Source organism: Scyliorhinus canicula, chromosome 13 (genome assembly GCF_902713615.1).
Source record: "Scyliorhinus canicula chromosome 13, sScyCan1.1, whole genome shotgun sequence".
Lineage (NCBI taxonomy): Eukaryota > Metazoa > Chordata > Chondrichthyes > Carcharhiniformes > Scyliorhinidae > Scyliorhinus > Scyliorhinus canicula.
In genome coordinates, this window is record NC_052158.1 from 14,826,981 (window position 1) to 14,843,564 (window position 16,584).

At 49.0% G+C, this 16,584-nt stretch overlaps 1 protein-coding gene across 3 annotated transcripts in view; it reads right to left on the reverse strand.

Annotated features, from left to right (window-relative positions):
• LOC119975971 (PHD finger protein 1-like) overlaps positions 1–16,584 on the reverse strand; it is a 48,985-nt gene that overhangs the window by 27,120 nt on the left and 5,281 nt on the right. For 2 of the 3 annotated variants that reach the window (XM_038815969.1, XM_038815970.1), the window contains exons 3-5: positions 5,257–5,469; positions 4,568–4,649; positions 699–794 (exon numbers count right to left, since the gene is read on the reverse strand). In XM_038815969.1, the coding sequence (XP_038671897.1) occupies positions 699–794; positions 4,568–4,649; positions 5,257–5,433 (355 nt within the window). In that variant the 5' untranslated portion in view covers positions 5,434–5,469. Of the gene's footprint in view, positions 1–698; positions 795–4,567; positions 4,650–5,256; positions 5,470–16,584 lie in introns of those variants that run through there. The other variant, XM_038815971.1, reaches the window with a different exon arrangement.

Genomic DNA, 16,584 nt, shown 5'->3' on the forward strand with positions numbered 1-16,584 from the left:
GACGAACGGCCGACATATGTTCTAGTCGGGATGGTGAGTGACTTGGAGAGGAACCTCCAGGTAGTGAGGTTCCCAAGTATATGCTGCTCTTGTCCTTCTAGGTGCTGACTAAGGAGCCTTGGTTAGTTGCTACAGTGCATCTTGTAGATGGTATACACGGCTGCCCACTGCACAGAAAGAGCCCACAAGCAGAAACAATGTGGGAGGGCAGCTCACCAGTTTGCAGTCATCCAAGCCAAGAGGGGAAATATCGGCTTCCGGATCTCCTTAGAATACTTGCACGGGGCCTTCAGCATACACAGGAGCAGACAGGCAAGGCCTCGGCTTAACAATTCACGTTAGAGCGCGCAAACATGAGGGAGCCAACGGTGTAACTTCCTGGATGATACACTGAAGCAGTGGAGAGGTACTCGAGAGCGACCACGGGAGCTTTGGTGATACTCGTCACATAATATCAAGACTATTTCTCAGTGATTTTCACCCATTCTTATTGGGGAAATTTTATGTATACGAGCGACAGAACACACAGACTGAGCCAGCAGTGAGACAATGTGACTGGCAATTAGAGTGAAGGGCACGCAGAAATAGATTGACCCAGCGGAAACAATTCTGAGCTTTATAGTCATGAGTGATAGATCATTCCTCCCGCCACACTGCAATCGATTAGACTGAGAGAGCTCTGGGCGGCCGCCCCGTACCTTGCTTGCACTTTGCACAGTTGACAATCTGGTTGCCCTGGCTGGTGGTGGCATCGTTGCAGAGGCAGCAGATGTGTTCTGTCCCAGGCAGGGCGGCTAGAACCAAAACAGAGAGGTGGTTTCAATTAATGGTACGTCGCAACAAGGCGGCACAACAAGATCAGCAAACCGTGCTACAACTAGGAGCGATGCAGTGAGGACAAGCATGTAAACACAGTATGATCCAAATTAGGTACGCTGTGCACCTATGTGACCGCACAGTGTGTGGTAAATAAGGTCTGTGAGCTCCAAGCACAGAAGGCCTGCTGAGAATATGATCTTGTGGTGATAATAGTGCTACACTCTTAGTCGGATGAAGACCTGGAGGATCTTTAAACTTTTTTTTTGGGGGGGGGTGGGAAGATACTAGAATTGGAGGACATAGGTTAAGAATAAGAGGGTTCCATTTTAAGATGGAAATGAGGAGAAAGGTTTTCTCAGAGGGCCGTCAGTCTGGAATTCTCTTGCCCAGTGAGCAGTGATGGCTGGGTCATTGAATTTATTCAAGGCGGTTAGGTAGATTTTTGATAGACAAGAGAGTCGAGGGTTATGGAAGGAAGTGGATGGGGCGTGGTGGGGAAGGAGAGAGAGAGAGAGAGAGACCGAGAGAGAGAGAGATCATGATTCAAAATAAAGCACTGGGCCGGGATGCAAGTTGTTCAGGAACGTACTAAGGAGGGATGCTACAATGCTGGAGAGAGACAGCGAGAGTGTGAGAGAGAGAGAGACAGAGAGCGAGCGAGTGAGCGCACAAGTGAGAGAGAGCGCGCAAGAGAGAGAGCACAAGCGAGCGAGCACAAGCGAGAGAACGCAAGACAGAGAGAACGCAAGACAGAGAGAACGCAAGACAGAGAGAACGCAAGACAGAGATAACGCAAGACAGAGAGAACGCAAGACAGAGAGGGAAGGATGGCCTGGGGGCCAGACCTATGTTTTTTTTTAAATTTAGAGTATCCAATTATAAAGGGGCAATTTAGTGTGGCCAATCCACCTACCCTGCACATCTTTGGGTCATGGGGGTGAGACCCACGCAGACATTGGATAGGCATATGGACGATAAGGGAATAGTGTAGAGGGACTTTAGAGGGGTTTCACAGGACGGCGCAACATCGAGGGCCGAAGGGCCTGTAATGCGCTGTAATGTTCTATGTTCCACATGGGCAGTGAGGGGAAAAGTTTATGAAATGCGTTCAGGGGTGTTTTCTGGTTCAATATCTTTCCAATACAATGAGTGATGTTCTGGGGAATGAGGTGGGTCAAGTGGATCAAGTAGGGGAACATTTTGAAATAATAATTAAAATATAAGCTATAGAATAACATATATAGAACATACAGTGCAGAAGGAGGCCATTTGGCCCATCGGGTCTGCACCGACCCACTTAAGCCCTCACTTCCACCCTATCCCCGTAACCCAATAACCCCATCCTAACCTTTTTGGTCACTAAGGGCAATTCATCATGGCCAATCCACCTAACCTGCACTTCTTTGGACTGTGGGAGGAAACCGGAGCACCCGGAGGAAACCCACGCAGACATGGGGAGAACGTACAGATTCCGCACAGACAGTGATCCAGCGGGGAATCGATCCTGGCAGCCTGGTGCTGTGAAGCCATGGTGTTATCCACTTGTGCTACCGTGCTGCCCACAGTTTGAATTTGAAAAAGGACAAGGGCTAACACTATACTAATACCTGGAATGAGCGGGTTGTCCAATGAGAGAAGGTTGGACATGCTTGGCTTGTATCGTCAAGATCTCCACCACCTCAGGATCTTGTATGTTTCAGTCAAGTTACTCTTCTAAATTCCAGTGGATATAGGCACAACCTGGATCACCTTTTCTCATAAGATAACCCGTCCATTCCTCATATTAGTCCGGTGAACCTTCTCTGCACTGCTCCCAACACATTTAGGTCTTTCCTTAGACAAGGAGACCAATACTGTCGCAATAGCCCAGATGTGGTCTCACCAATGTCCTGTACAACTGAAGTATAACCTCCCTACTTTTATAATCAAAATGAAGACATCAGCAGCGACACAACATCAGCGAATGTACAGGTATAAAACAGAACTGTCCTCAATCGTTTACAGGGCACTTAAAAAGGCAGAACTAGAAACCAAGGATTCCTCTTGTCTAGTTAGGCCATCTCTAGTTGCCCTTGAACTGAGTGGCTCGCTAGGGACATTTCAGAGAGCAGTTAAGAGTGAGCCACATCTGCTCTTGGTAGTACAGAACTTCCAACATTGCCAAAAGGAGATTAGTTGCAGAAACTTTTCATTTCACACTGATCTGGACAAACGCCAAGAATGCCAAATTTTAAACCATCATGACAACTGTAGAAGAATTTAGTTTAGATGGGCAGCATGGTCGGCGCAGGCTTGGAGGGCCGAAGGGCCTGTTCCTGTGCTGTAGTTTGTACTCTTTATACTACAAGAGAAACAGGGTGCTGACTGATTGAAAAGTGGACTGTGGCTGAGGTGTTGTCATGGAGAAAACAATGGAGGACTTTAGGCTTCCCAAACTCCGGTTGGAGAGCCATTCGTTCTCTTCTGTTTCTCCATAATGACACCTTAGTCACAGGGAACTAGAAGCCCTCCTACAGGGAGCTTGGCAACTAGGTTCATTTGTCAATCAATCCTTTTCTCCTGTCATATAAATTGTTGAGGGTTTGAAATTTGGTATTCTTGTGTTTGTCCTGATCGACTGCACAATGAAACGCTTCAGCAACATATCTCTTTCTCTCTTCAGCAACATTCAAAGTCTGTCCTGTAAATTCTACCATCAAGTGAAAGGTTCCACTGTGAACCAGGGAAGGAAGGAAACATAAGAAAATAGGAGCAGGGGATGGCCATTCGGCCCTTCGAGCCTGCTCCAATTTTTATTATGATCATGGCTGATCATCCAACTCAATAGACTAATCCCACTCTCCCCCCCCCCCACCTCTCCCATATCCTTTGATCCCCTTTGCCCTAAATTCTGTATCTAATTGCTTCTTGTAAAATACAATGTTTTGGCCCCAACTATTTCCTGTGGTAACAAATTCCACAGGCCGACCATTCTCTAGGTGAAGAAATTTCTCCTCATCTTTGTCCTAAGTGGTCTACCCTGTATCCTCAGACTGTGACCGCTGGTTCTGGTCACACCCACCATCCTTCTTGTCTAGACCTGTTAGAATTTGATAGGTTATAGGTATAGGATGGTTGACTGATTATTTTTTTATTCATTCGTGGGACGTGGGTTTCACTGACTGGGCCCAGCATTGTTGCCCACCCCTAATTGCCCGGTGCACAAAGTCTCAGCCATTTCAGAGGGCAATTAACAATCAACCACATTGCTGTGGACCATCACAGGTAAGCCAGACCAAGGAAGGACAGCAGATTTCCTTCCCGGAAGGACATCAGTGAACAGGATTTTATTTTACACAAAAATCGACAATAGCCCAGATTTAATTAATTGAATTGAAATTCCACAAGCTGCCACGCTGGAATTTTAACCTGTGTCCCCAGAGCAAAGGTCCAGGCCTCTGGGTTATAGTCCAGTGTCAACATCGCTAAGTCACCACTTCCCATTAACACTGAACGCTCAGGAGAATTTCTTCTCCGAGGGCAGCGAATCTGTGGAATTCTTTACCGCAGAGGGCTAGGCCGTTAAGTAAGTTCAAGGCTGAGACAGGTTTTCAGTCAGCAAAGAGAATCAAGGGCTATGGGGATAAAGTGGGAAAGTGGAGTTGAGGATTATTGTATCAGGTGAGTCATGATCTCACTGAATGACGGAGCAGGCTCGATGGGCTGAATGGCCCACTTCTGCTCCTAGATCTTATGGTCTTATACTCACAGGGATAGATGTCCTTCCACATGACCCAGAACTCAGAGTTGTCCTCAAACCGAACGAGTAGGATCTGCTTCCACCGGTCCACCTAAAAGAATGAGGGAATGTGAAAGGAAGAGAAAGAAAGAGGCCGAGAAGTGGAATCCACAGAGCCTAGGCAGCGCAGCCTGGGTTATCTCCCCCAAATCCTTGAAAAGCCTCCCATCATGGGCCAGGGTGCCAGATTTTCTTCCCTAAAGGATGATATCAGTGAACCAGCTTGATTTTTAAGGCATTCAGTAATAGTTTCATGGGCACCATTAAAAAAAAGACCAGCTTTGCTTAAATTCCACATTTCATTAATTGAATTTAAATTTCACCAGCGGTCGAGGTGGGATTTGAACCCGTGTCCCCACCTGCGCAATAGCCTGGGCCTCTGGATTGCTACTCCAAAGATATCATCGTCGTGCCACCATCTCCCACTACCGTTGCAACATTTACCATGGAAATAGTCTTTCAGATCCCAATCGGTCACTCCTTTGCTTCCTCTTTCCCAGAGAAAGTAGCCTCAACCTGCCAGATAGGGGTAGCCTTCCCATTCTGGTGTCATCACAGTGAACATCTGCTACACCCACCTCCTGAGAGGGGGCTGCCATTTGATCTGAACACCCATGCCCTACCTCCCCAATCCTGGCATTAACCAAATAGTCCCATACCTTCCGGATGTTCCCCAGGTAGAGTAAGCCATCTGTCCACCGGGCCAACACGTCCTGACCTTCCCACAGACGTGGTTTGATACCGGCCCGGCTTTTTCGTGCTTTCGATTTGCTTGCAGACGCACAAGAGCTGCTTCTTTTGACCTTTGAACTTTTCCCCATAGGCCCACCCTCCATGGTGTTTGGTGGGGGCTGGGTGGGGCGGGCCGGGATCTATTGAGAGAACAGAGAGAAACTTCATCGAAAAACAAGGAACAATCTGTTGCAAGAAGAAAACAGGCGGAACATTTAATGAGGGGGAACAGTGGTTTAGACAAGTATAACCAAATCCCTCGCCATTGAATGACTCAAATTATCTCCACCACAGGTCCATATTGGTGATATCTGCACTCCAGGTTCCTCAAAGCAAATCTCCAGCCAATCAGATAAGTGACAAGAGGAGCACCGGGGGGGGTCAGGCGCAGGGTGCGCAGACACACGCCTGTTGCAAGTACCTTGTCCAACCTGCTGGCCTGTGATGGGCTGCACGTATTTCATAGAATTCACAGTGCAGAAGGAGGCCATTCGGCCCATCGAGTCTGCACCGGCTCCTGGAAAGAGCACCCTACCCAAGGTCAACACCTCCACCCTATCCCCAAAACCCAGTAACCCCACCCAACATAAAGGGCAATTTTGGACACTAAGGGCAATTTATCATGGCCAATCCACCGAACCTGCACATCTTTGGACCGTGGGAGGAAACCGGAGCACCCGGAGGAAACCCACGCACACACGGGGAGGATGTGCAGACCCCGCAGACAGTGACCCAAGCTGGAATCGAACCTGGGACCCTGGAGTTGTGAAGCCATTGTGCTATCCACAATGCTACCGTGCTGCCCATTTAATTAGAGGCGACTGAGGAGAATTGTATACCAATCTTATCATTTCTTTTTGGACCTTGCACTATTACAAGTAGAATGAATAATAAATCACTAAATATGTGAAAACACTATTATTTGGCCAGTTACATCCTGTTACCATTTGTTCTCCATTTTGTTCTCTCTTTGCTGAGTAGATTTATTTAGAAAACATTTTATTGAGGCATTTATAATTATTACATTTCAACATATTAACATTCTAAATAACAGAGCAGTCTACACGCAAACACCCCACAGTAACACACCCAACTTTCCCCCCGCCCTAACTCCTAGCTCCCCATACCTTAGATGCCCCGTCCCTATTCTTCACTGCCATTAATCCCCTTTCATCCCACCGCCCTTCTGCTGACGGTCAGTTTTCCTTAAAGAAGTTGATGAATAGGGGGGGGGGGGGCAGCACTAAAGGGGCTGCCGTTCAAACAAGCCCGACATAAATTCCGCTACCTGGGGATCCAAATAGCCCATGACTGGAAAGGGATCCACAAATGGAACCTCACCAGCCTGACGGAGGAAGTTAAAAAGGACCTGCAAGATGGAACACACTCCCGCTCTCCCTCGCGGGGAGAGTTCAGACGATCAAAATGAACGTACTGCCCAGGTTCCTCTTCCTGTTTAGATCCATTCCGATCTACATCCCCAAGGCCTTTTTCAAAGCGCTGGACAAACTCATCATGGCGTTCGTATGGGGGGGTAAAAATGCTAGGATCCCAAAGAAGGTCTTACAAAAAACAAAAACCAGGGGAGGGTTAGCCCTCCCGAATCTACAACTCTACCACTGGGCAGCAACAGCCGAGCGAGTAAGGGGATGGATCCAGGAGCCAGAAGCTGAGTGGGTGCGTGCGGAGGAGGCCTCCTGCATGGGAACCTCCCTCCGGGCCCTCGCCACGGCAGCACTCCCATCCCCACCCAAAAAACACTCCAGCAGCCCAGTGGTGACAGCCACCCTCCAATCCTGGAACCAACTGCGGCAGCAACTTGGCCTGACCAAAATGTCGAACAGGGCTCCCATCTGCAACAACCATAGGTTCAAACCAGCACTGACCGACGCCACCTTCAAAAGGTGGAGGCAGGACGGGGGGACACTGACAGTCAGGGACCTGTACACGGACGACAGGATCGCAACACTGGACGAACTGACAGAGAAATTTCAGCTAGCTGGGGGGAACGAGCTACGGTACCTGCAGCTCAAAAACTTCCTACGAAAGGAGACAAGGACGTACCCACAACCGCCACGACAGACACTACTGGAAGACCTACTGGACGCAAGTATCCTAGAGAAAGGGAACTGTAGTGACATGTATGACCGACTGGTAGATAGGGACGACACCGTACTGGACGCAACAAGGAGGAAATGGGAGGACGACCTGGGGATGGAGATCGGGTGGGGACTCTGGAGCGAAGCACTGCATAGGGTCAACTCCACCTCCACGTGCGCAAGGCTCAGCCTGACGCAACTAAAAGTGGTACATAGAGCCCACTTAACAAGAACCCGTATGAGTAGGTTCTTCCCGGAGGTGGAAGACAGATGTGAACGGTGCCAAAGAGGCCCGGCCAACCACGCCCACATGTTCTGGTCCTGCCCCAGACTCGTGGAGTACTGGACAGCCTTCTTCGAGGTAATGTCCAAAGTGGTGGGAGTGAGGGTGGAGCCATGCCCGATAGTGGCGGTCTTCGGGGTTTCAGAACAGCCAGATCTATTCCTGGGGAGGAGGGCGGATGCCCTTGCCTTTGCCTCCCTGATCGCCCGCCGTAGAATCCTGTTTGGCTGGCGGTCAGCAGCACCGCCCAGAGCTGCGGACTGGCTGTCCGACCTCTCGGAATCTCTCCAAATGGAGAAAATCAAATTTGCCATCCGAGGGTCGGACGACGGCTTCCACAGAACGTGGGAGCCATTCATGCGACTGTTCCGGGACCTATTTGTGGCCAATGTACAAGAGGAAGAATAGTCGGGGGAAGGTAGCGGGAGGGGGGGGGGGGCTACAGGTTCGTTACGGGGGTTCGATGGCTAGCTAAGGCCCAAAACCAAGCTAAATAAACATGTTGAGGGGGGGGGGGGGGGGGGCGCAGTTACTACTACGAAGATGCTTACCTGTAAATATGTGTGTTAATTTTTTGCGTGTTTGTTTTTGTTTGTTTTTTTTTCTCTCTCCTAACAATTTGTAATTTGTTCAATATAAAATACGAAAACTGAATAAAAACATTTATAAAAAAAAAAAGAAGTTGATGAATGGCTGCCACCTCCGAGCGAACCCCTATATTGAAACCCTTACGGCAAACTCAATCTTTCCTGGCCTGAGCAACTCAGCCATGTCGCTGACCCACACCCCTGACTTTGGGGGCTCCGGGTCCCTCCATCCCAGCAAAATCCGTCTCCGGGCCACCAGGGAGGCAAAGGCTAAAACGTCGGCCTTTCTTCCCCACCCCGGGCTCCCGGATCTTCCGACACTCCAAATATTGCCACCTCTGGACTCGGAGTCACCCTCCCTTCCAGGACCTCTTGACGTGACACCTGAGAATCCCTGCCAAAATCCCCTCGGCTTCGGATACGCCCAAAACATATGAATATGATTCGCCGGACCTCCCCTGCACCTTCCACATCTGTCCTCCACCTCCTCAAACAACCTACTAATCCGGGCCACAGTCATTGGAGCCCTGTGGACCACCTTGAACTGGGTCAGGCTCAGCCTGGCACATGACAAGGATGCATTGACTTGGGGATAAAGATTGGGAGACACATGAAACACCCCCACCGAATCCTCACCTGTGTCATTGATCTTTATATATCCCCAAATGGCCTCCCTCCCCCCTCGCATGCCTCCTCCTCCGCTAACAGCCCCACATCTAACCTCCATTGCAGCCTCTGGGTCTTACCTTTGTTGACTTACAGGTCTACCCAGTGGGGGGGTGCAGTCTGACACCACAATTGCTGAATATTCAACATCTACCCCCTCAGCCAGCAGCGTTTTGTCCAACACAAAGGAATACACCTTATGCACATGGGAGTAGAATGAAAACTCCTTACTCCTTGGCCTCCAAAATCTCCATGGATCCCCCCCCATGTGCTCCATAAACCCTCGCAACTCCTTTGCCATAGCTGATACCCCGGACCCCCGCCGATCAACCATAACCTCTCTTAGGCCGGTCTTCGGCCCATGTCCCGCACCTCCTCTGGCCTTCCCTCAGGCAACCAACGTCATCAACCCTCCTCCTCCTCCAATTTGAAAGTCCCCTCCCTGTCAGTAGTCTGGCTCCCCCTCCCCCCTCCTCTCCCCCTCCCAGATCGATCTTCAGCTCATCCCCCACTTTGGTTCCGTGAACTTGCCCTCCCAGCTAGCCTGGCAGCCCCCGCCCATGGCGCCTAGCATCTTACCCCCCCACTGGTTCCTGTCCCCGCACGCTCTTAGTCCAATCGATCGAAAGAAGGCATGAAGCAAAAACAAACAGTCCCTCCCAAGGTCCAAGCACAGAGGCCCACCCCTCCTCCCTTAAAAAATTTCAATATACCAGCCTAACCCCAAACAGAACTGAGCCTGACCCAGTTCAAGGTCCTCCTTCCCCTGTCACTCTATTCTCCTTCCCCTGTCACTCTATTCTCCTTCATATAGCTGGCTGCCTCCTCCGGCGAGCCAAAGTACCACTCCCGGCCCCCGTAGGTCACCCATAGGCGGGTACAGTAGTCCGAACTTTATGCCCTTCTTGTACAGGGCCGACTTGACCTTATTAAAGCTCACCCTCCTCTTCGTGAGCTCTGCCCCCAAGTCTGGGTACACCCAGATCTCGCCCCCTTCCCAACTGCATTGCCTCGTCTGCCTGGTCCACCTCGTAATGCATTCCCTGTCCAGGAACCGATATAATCATACTACCATCGCCCTTGGCGGCTCACCTCCCTGGAGCTTGCGCATCAGTGCCTTGTGGGCCCGACCCACCTCCAGCAGTCGATCAAATGCACCTTCCCCACATTCGCACTCGCATCCGATCCTTCGATTCCCTCCAGCACACCCACGATCCGAATGTTCTGCCTCCAAGAATGATTCTCTGGTGGCCTAGTGGTTAGCACAACTGCCTCACGGCGCTGAGGTCCCAGGTTCGATCCCGGCTCTGGGTCACTGTCCGTGTGGAGTTTGCACATTCTCCCCGTGTCGGCGTGGGTTTCGCCCCCACAACCCAAAAATGTGCAGAGTAGGTGGATTGGCCACGCTAAATTGACCCTTAATTGGAAAAAATAATTGGGTAATCTAAATTTATATAAAAAAAAAGAAAGAATGATTCTCCAACTCCTCCACTTTCTCCAGCAGTCTCTTCTGCTGGTCACGCATCAGCCCAATGTCTGCTGTCATCGTGATGGACTGTTCCTCAAGCTCCCGCCAACCTCTGGATCGTCTGTCCCTGGGCAGCGGTCAACCATCGCCTTGATCGAGTCCACTGCTCGGGCCAAGTCCTCTGAACTCTCCTTCCGCTGTTGGGTGAACTTCTCATTTAAGAAGCTCACCAACTGGTCTATCAACCTCTGAGCTGACGGGGTCTGACCCTGTTCGTCGCCATTCCCAAGTGCATTTTCCGCTGCTCACTCACCACTACCGGCTGATTCGTTCTTTTCTGATGACCCTTGGGCCGCAGCTCGATAAACTGGGGGTCCCTTTCTTCTGTTCTTGCTTCTACACCTTTCCTCTACGGAATTCCTGCAACAATCCGGCACGAAAGCCAGAAAAAGACCACCATGAGCGGGATGTGCGACCGCTCACTCCATGGTCACCACCGGAAGTCTCCTATGCTGAGTGGTTATGCTAAAAAGGGCAGGGGTTGAGTCAGATAAAAATTTGCATCAATAGCATTTTCATAACCCCAGGGTGAATGAAGCACTTTTGAAGTGTAGTGACTCGTAGAAATACAGCAGACTGTTTACACACAGCAAACTTTCACAGACAGCTACGTGTCAATGTCTAGAAAATCTGTTTCGCTTGATGTTGATCGAGGAATCAATATTGGCCAGGACACTGGGTAGAACGTGCATGCCTGCTCGTCTTCAAAATGATGCCACAGTATTATTTACAACCACCCGAAGGGGCAGACTTTCTACACTGTCCCCATCAAACACTCCCAGCACAGGTACAGCACGGGGTTAGATACAGAGTAAAGCTCCCTCTACCCTGTCCCCATCAAACACTCCAAGGACAGGTACAGCACGGGGTTAGATACAGAGTAAAGCTCCTTCTACACTGTCCCATCAAACACTCCCAGGACAGGTACAGCACGGGGTTAGATACAGAGTAAAGCTCCCTCTACACTGCCCCATCAAACACTCCCAGGACAGGTACAGCACGGGGTTAGATACAGAGTAAAGCTCCCTCTACACTGTCCCATCAAACACTCCCAGGACAGGTACAGCCCGGGTTAGATACAGAGTAAAGCTCCCTCTACACTGTCCCCATCAAACACACCCAGGAAAGGTACAGCCCGGGTTAGATACAGAGTAAAGCTCCCTCTACACTGTCCCATCAAACACTCCCAGCACAGGTACAGCACACGAGGAGAAATTCAGCCTCTCTTCACCCCATCCCCAAACCCTGGACCGTTTTCCAACAGTGGGCCAGTTAACCCTATTTCTTTCTGCTGGCATTTCCTATTTACAGAGCTATGTGGCATCATGTCTTGTCGGAGGATAAAGTGGTCGCCCATCTCTTCTCTCCTTTCCAATTGGGAAAGAAGAGTCTGACAGCCACCAAATCCCTTCCACCCCATTCCTACTTGCTGCTTCTGCCAAGCTTTCCTCTTCATTCAGAGAAACATCCCTATACTCACTGCTCTGCAAACGCCTCCTCCAAGCGCCCCTTCCTGCGTCTGAGTGGGTCTCACACCCCACAACCCAAAGATGTGCAGGGTAGGTGGATTCGCCACACTAAAATTGCCCCTAAATTGGAATTTTGTTTTTTTAAATAGGGCCCTTGGTATCTCTGGATGCGAGAACTGACCAATCCCTTCCATCATGTTACTACTACTTTTCAGGGAGGGACATCAAGACCATAAGAAATAGGAGGAGTAGGCCATTCAGCCATTCACGCCTGCTCCACCATTTAATAAGATCATGACTGATCTAACTCTCAGAATCCTACATGGCAGAAGAAGCCCTTCGGCCCATTGAGTCTGCACTAACGAATGAAAGGCCCGGATCTGCCCGCCTAATCCCACTTCGCCCATAGCCTTAAATATTCTGATGTGCCAAGTACTCATCCAGGTACTTTTTAAAGGACGGGAGGCATCCCATAAGACATAGGAGCAGAATTAGGCCACTCGGCCCATGAAGTCTGCTCCGCCATTCAATCACGGCTGATAGTTTTCTCATCTCCATTCTCCTGCCTTCTCCCCATAACTCCGGATACCCTTTTTAATCAAGAACCTATCTATCTCTGTCTTAAAGACACTCAGTAATTCGGCCTCCACATTCTTCTGCAGCAAAGAGTTCCACAGATTCATCACCCTCTGGCTGAAGAAATTCCTCTCATCCCAGTTTTAAAGGATCCTCCCTTCAGTCTAAGGCTGTACCCTCTGGTTCTAGTTTTTCCTACCAGCGTAAACAACTTCCCCACTTCTACGCTAACCCGGCCTCAGTATCCTGTAAGTTTCAATGATCCCCCCATATCCTTCTAAACTCCAACGGGTAGAGATCCAGAGTCCTCAAATGGTCTTGATGTCCCTCCCTGCAAAGTAGTACGAACATGATGGAAGGGATTGGTCAGTTCTCGCATCCACAGATATCAAGGGCCCTATTTAAAAAACAAAATTCCAATTAAGGGGCAATTTTAGTGCGCCAAATCCACATAATGTCTTCATTTGCTCCTTATGACAAGCTGTTCATTCCAGGGATCATTCTTGTGAACCTCCTCTGGACCCTTTCCAAGGCCAGCACATCCTTCCTTAGATATGAGGCCTAAAACTGCTCACAATATTCCAAATGGGGTCTGACCAGAGCCTTAGACAGCCTCAGAAATACATCCCTGTTCTTGTACTCTAGCCCACTCGACATGAGTGCAAACATTACATTTGCCTTCCTATTTGTTGACTGAACCTGCACGTTACCGTGGCAGCACGGTAGCACAAGTGGATAGCACTGTGGCTTCACAGCGCCAGGGTCCCAGGTTCGATTCCCCGCTGGGTCACTGTCTGTGCGGAGTCTGCATGTTCTCCCCGTGTGTGCGTGGGTTTCCTCCGGGTGCTCTGGTTTCCTCCCACAGTCAAAAGACGTGCAGGTTAGGTGGATTGGCCATGATAAATTGCCCTTAGTGATCAAAAAGCTTAGGAGGAGGGGTTATTGTGTTACGGGGATAGGGTGGAAGTGAGAGCTTAAGTGGGTCGGTGCAGACTTGATGGGCTGAATGGCCTCCTTCTGCACTGTGTGTTCTATGTTATCCTGAAGAGAATCTTGAACTGGGACCTCAAAGCCTTTTGATTCTCTGAGCATTTCCCCATTTAGAACATAGTCCATGCCTCCATTATTCCTACCAAAGGGCATAACCTCACATTTTTCCACATTGTATTCCATCTGCCACTTTAAAAAAAAATCTTTTGATTGGCATTTCTTATATTTATTGACAGTTGTAAATATATATATATATATACACGCACACACGTCACATTTTTCTCGCCCGCGCTAATTTCCTTTATTACACAGAGAGGTTTATTTTGTCCTTCGTTGAACTGACTCTATGTGCATTTTGTTGCCCTCTGGATCAGTCTATGGTTCCCCCCCCCCCCCCCCCCCCCACTTTGTGCTGCATTAGGCTTAGCCTTGCGCAGCAAGAGGTGGAGATAGCCCTGCTCAGTGCTTCGCTCCAGAGTCCCCACCCTACCTCTGTCCCCAGTTCGTCCTCCCATTTTTGTTTAGTCTCGTCCAGTGGAGTCCAAACTCTGTCCAGTAGCTGTCCGTATATTTTCCCACAGAGCCCCCTCTTCTCACTGCTTGTGCCTATCAGGTCCTCTAGTAGTGTGCTTTCTGGGGCCCCGGGGTCCCCTACTGTCTCCTTGCGGAGGAAGTGCTTTATTTGGAGGTGTCTCATTTCCTGTCCTTTTGCTACTTTCCATCTGCCACTTCTTTGCCCACTCTCCTAGCCTGTCCAAGTCCTTCTGCGGCCCCCCTGCTTTCTCAATACTCCCTCACCCTCTGCATATATTTGTATCATCTACAAACTTAGCAACAGTGCATTCAGTTCCTTCTTCCAGATCATTAATGTATATTGTGAAAGGTTGTGGTCCCAACACCAACCCCAGAGGCACACCACTAGTCACCCCCTGCATTCCTGAAAAAGACCCCTTTATCCCCACTCTCTGCCTTCTGCCAGTCAGCCAATCCTCTGCCCATGTCAGGATCTTACCCGTAACTTATTTAACAGCCTCCTATACAGCGCTTGTCAAAGGCCTTCTGGAAATCTAAATAAATCACATCCACAGGGTCTCCTTTGTCCAACATCCTTGTTACCTCTACCATCCTCCCAACAGTGTGTTCCAGGCAGTCACCACCCTCTGGATAAAAAGGTTTTCCTCAAATCCCCACTAGACCTCCCACCCACTCACTTTGAACTTGGTGTCGCCTCGTAACTGACCCATCAACTGAGGGGAACAACCTGTCCATGCCCCTCATAATCTTGTACACCTCAATCAGGTCGCCTCTCAGTCTTCTCTGTTCCAGAGAACACAACCTAAGCCTATCCAACCTCTCTTTATAACTCAAATGTTCCAGCCCAGGCAACATCCTGGTGAATCTTCTCTGCACCCCCTCCAGTGCAATCACATCCTTCCTATAATGTGGCGACCAGAATTGCACAGTACTCCAGCTGTGGCCTCAACAAAGTTCTGTCCAACTCCAACACAACCTCCCTGCTTTTGTAATCTACGCCCCGATTGATAAAAGTGAGTAACCCATATGCCTTTTTCACCAGCCTGTTAACCTGCCCTCCCGCCTTCAGAGATCTACGGACAAACACGCCAAGATCCCTTTGTTCTTCGGAACTTCCCAGTGCCAGACCTTTTATCGTACACCTCCTTGTGAAATTACTCCTTCCAAAGTACATCACCTCACACTTTTCAGGGTTCAATTCCATATCGCCACTTAGCCGCCCATTTGACCATCCCGTCTATATCTTCCTGTAACCCAAGACACTCAACCTCACAGTTAATCACCCGGCTAATCTTTGTATCATCCGTAAACTTACTCATCCTACCCACCACATAGTCATTTATACAAGTGACAAACAACATGGGCCCAGCACATATCCCTGTGGTACGCCACTGGTCACTGGCTTCCAGACACTAAAGCAGCCGTCTGTCATCAACCTCTGTCTCCTACTGCTAAGCTAACTATGAATCCACCTTATCAAAACACCCTGTATCCCATGTGCATTTGCACTAAGTCAGCATTCCTCTCTTATCTCCATAACCCTTAATTCTCCAACTGATTAAAAACCTATCGATCTCAGCCCTGTAAATGTTCAGGGACTCGGCCGCCACAGCTTCCTGGGGTAAAGAATTCCAAAGATTCACCACACTATGAGAGAAGAAATTCTTCCACAAATCCGTCTTAAATGAGCGCCCCACTATTCAGCGACTATGCCCTCTGGTCCTGCACTCTCCCATGAGTGGAATCATCCTCCCAACATTTACCCTGTCTCACTCCTGTTATGGGCCAGGGTTTAGAGAACCCCAAAGTGTATCATGGAGATCACCTGATCCACAACTTTTAATAGATTGTGGTATGGGGAGCACACGGTCCACTCTACAGGTGTGGTACAGCAGAAATGGAAAAAGTATTTTTTTTAAAGAAAAACAATGTTTATTCTATGAACTCGAGTTAACATTTTTAAAACAGTGAACATCTTAGCAACCATCAATTCAAATACAACCCCCAAAGAATACAACACTAAGTAATCCTTAATTACTTCCCAAACAACATCCGGAAGACAGAAGAAACACCTTTCAACAGAAGCACATTAGGTTTACATTCACTACTGAGAACATTCATAATTCTGAATTCACCAAATGATCACGAGATAGTCTTTTGATGGCAGAGAGAACAGCAGTACACCTGCTTGGTCTGGCTTCAGCTCCAACACTGAAAATTAAACTAAAACACACCCTGCAGAAAACAGCTTAAAACGAAAGTAAAAAGCTGACAGACACCGCAGCACCACCCACACTCTGACATCACTGATAAACACCCATTTCTTAAATGTACATTTCCTAAACACCCATTTCTTAAAGGTACATTTCTTAAAAACCCATTTCTCACATGACACCCCCTCCCAGAATCTGGTATGTTTCAATCATATCATCTCTCATTCTGCTGATGTCCAAGGAGTTCAGACCCAACTTGTTTAATCATTCCTCGTCTGGCAGTCCCTCCATACCCGGTAATATCCTACTA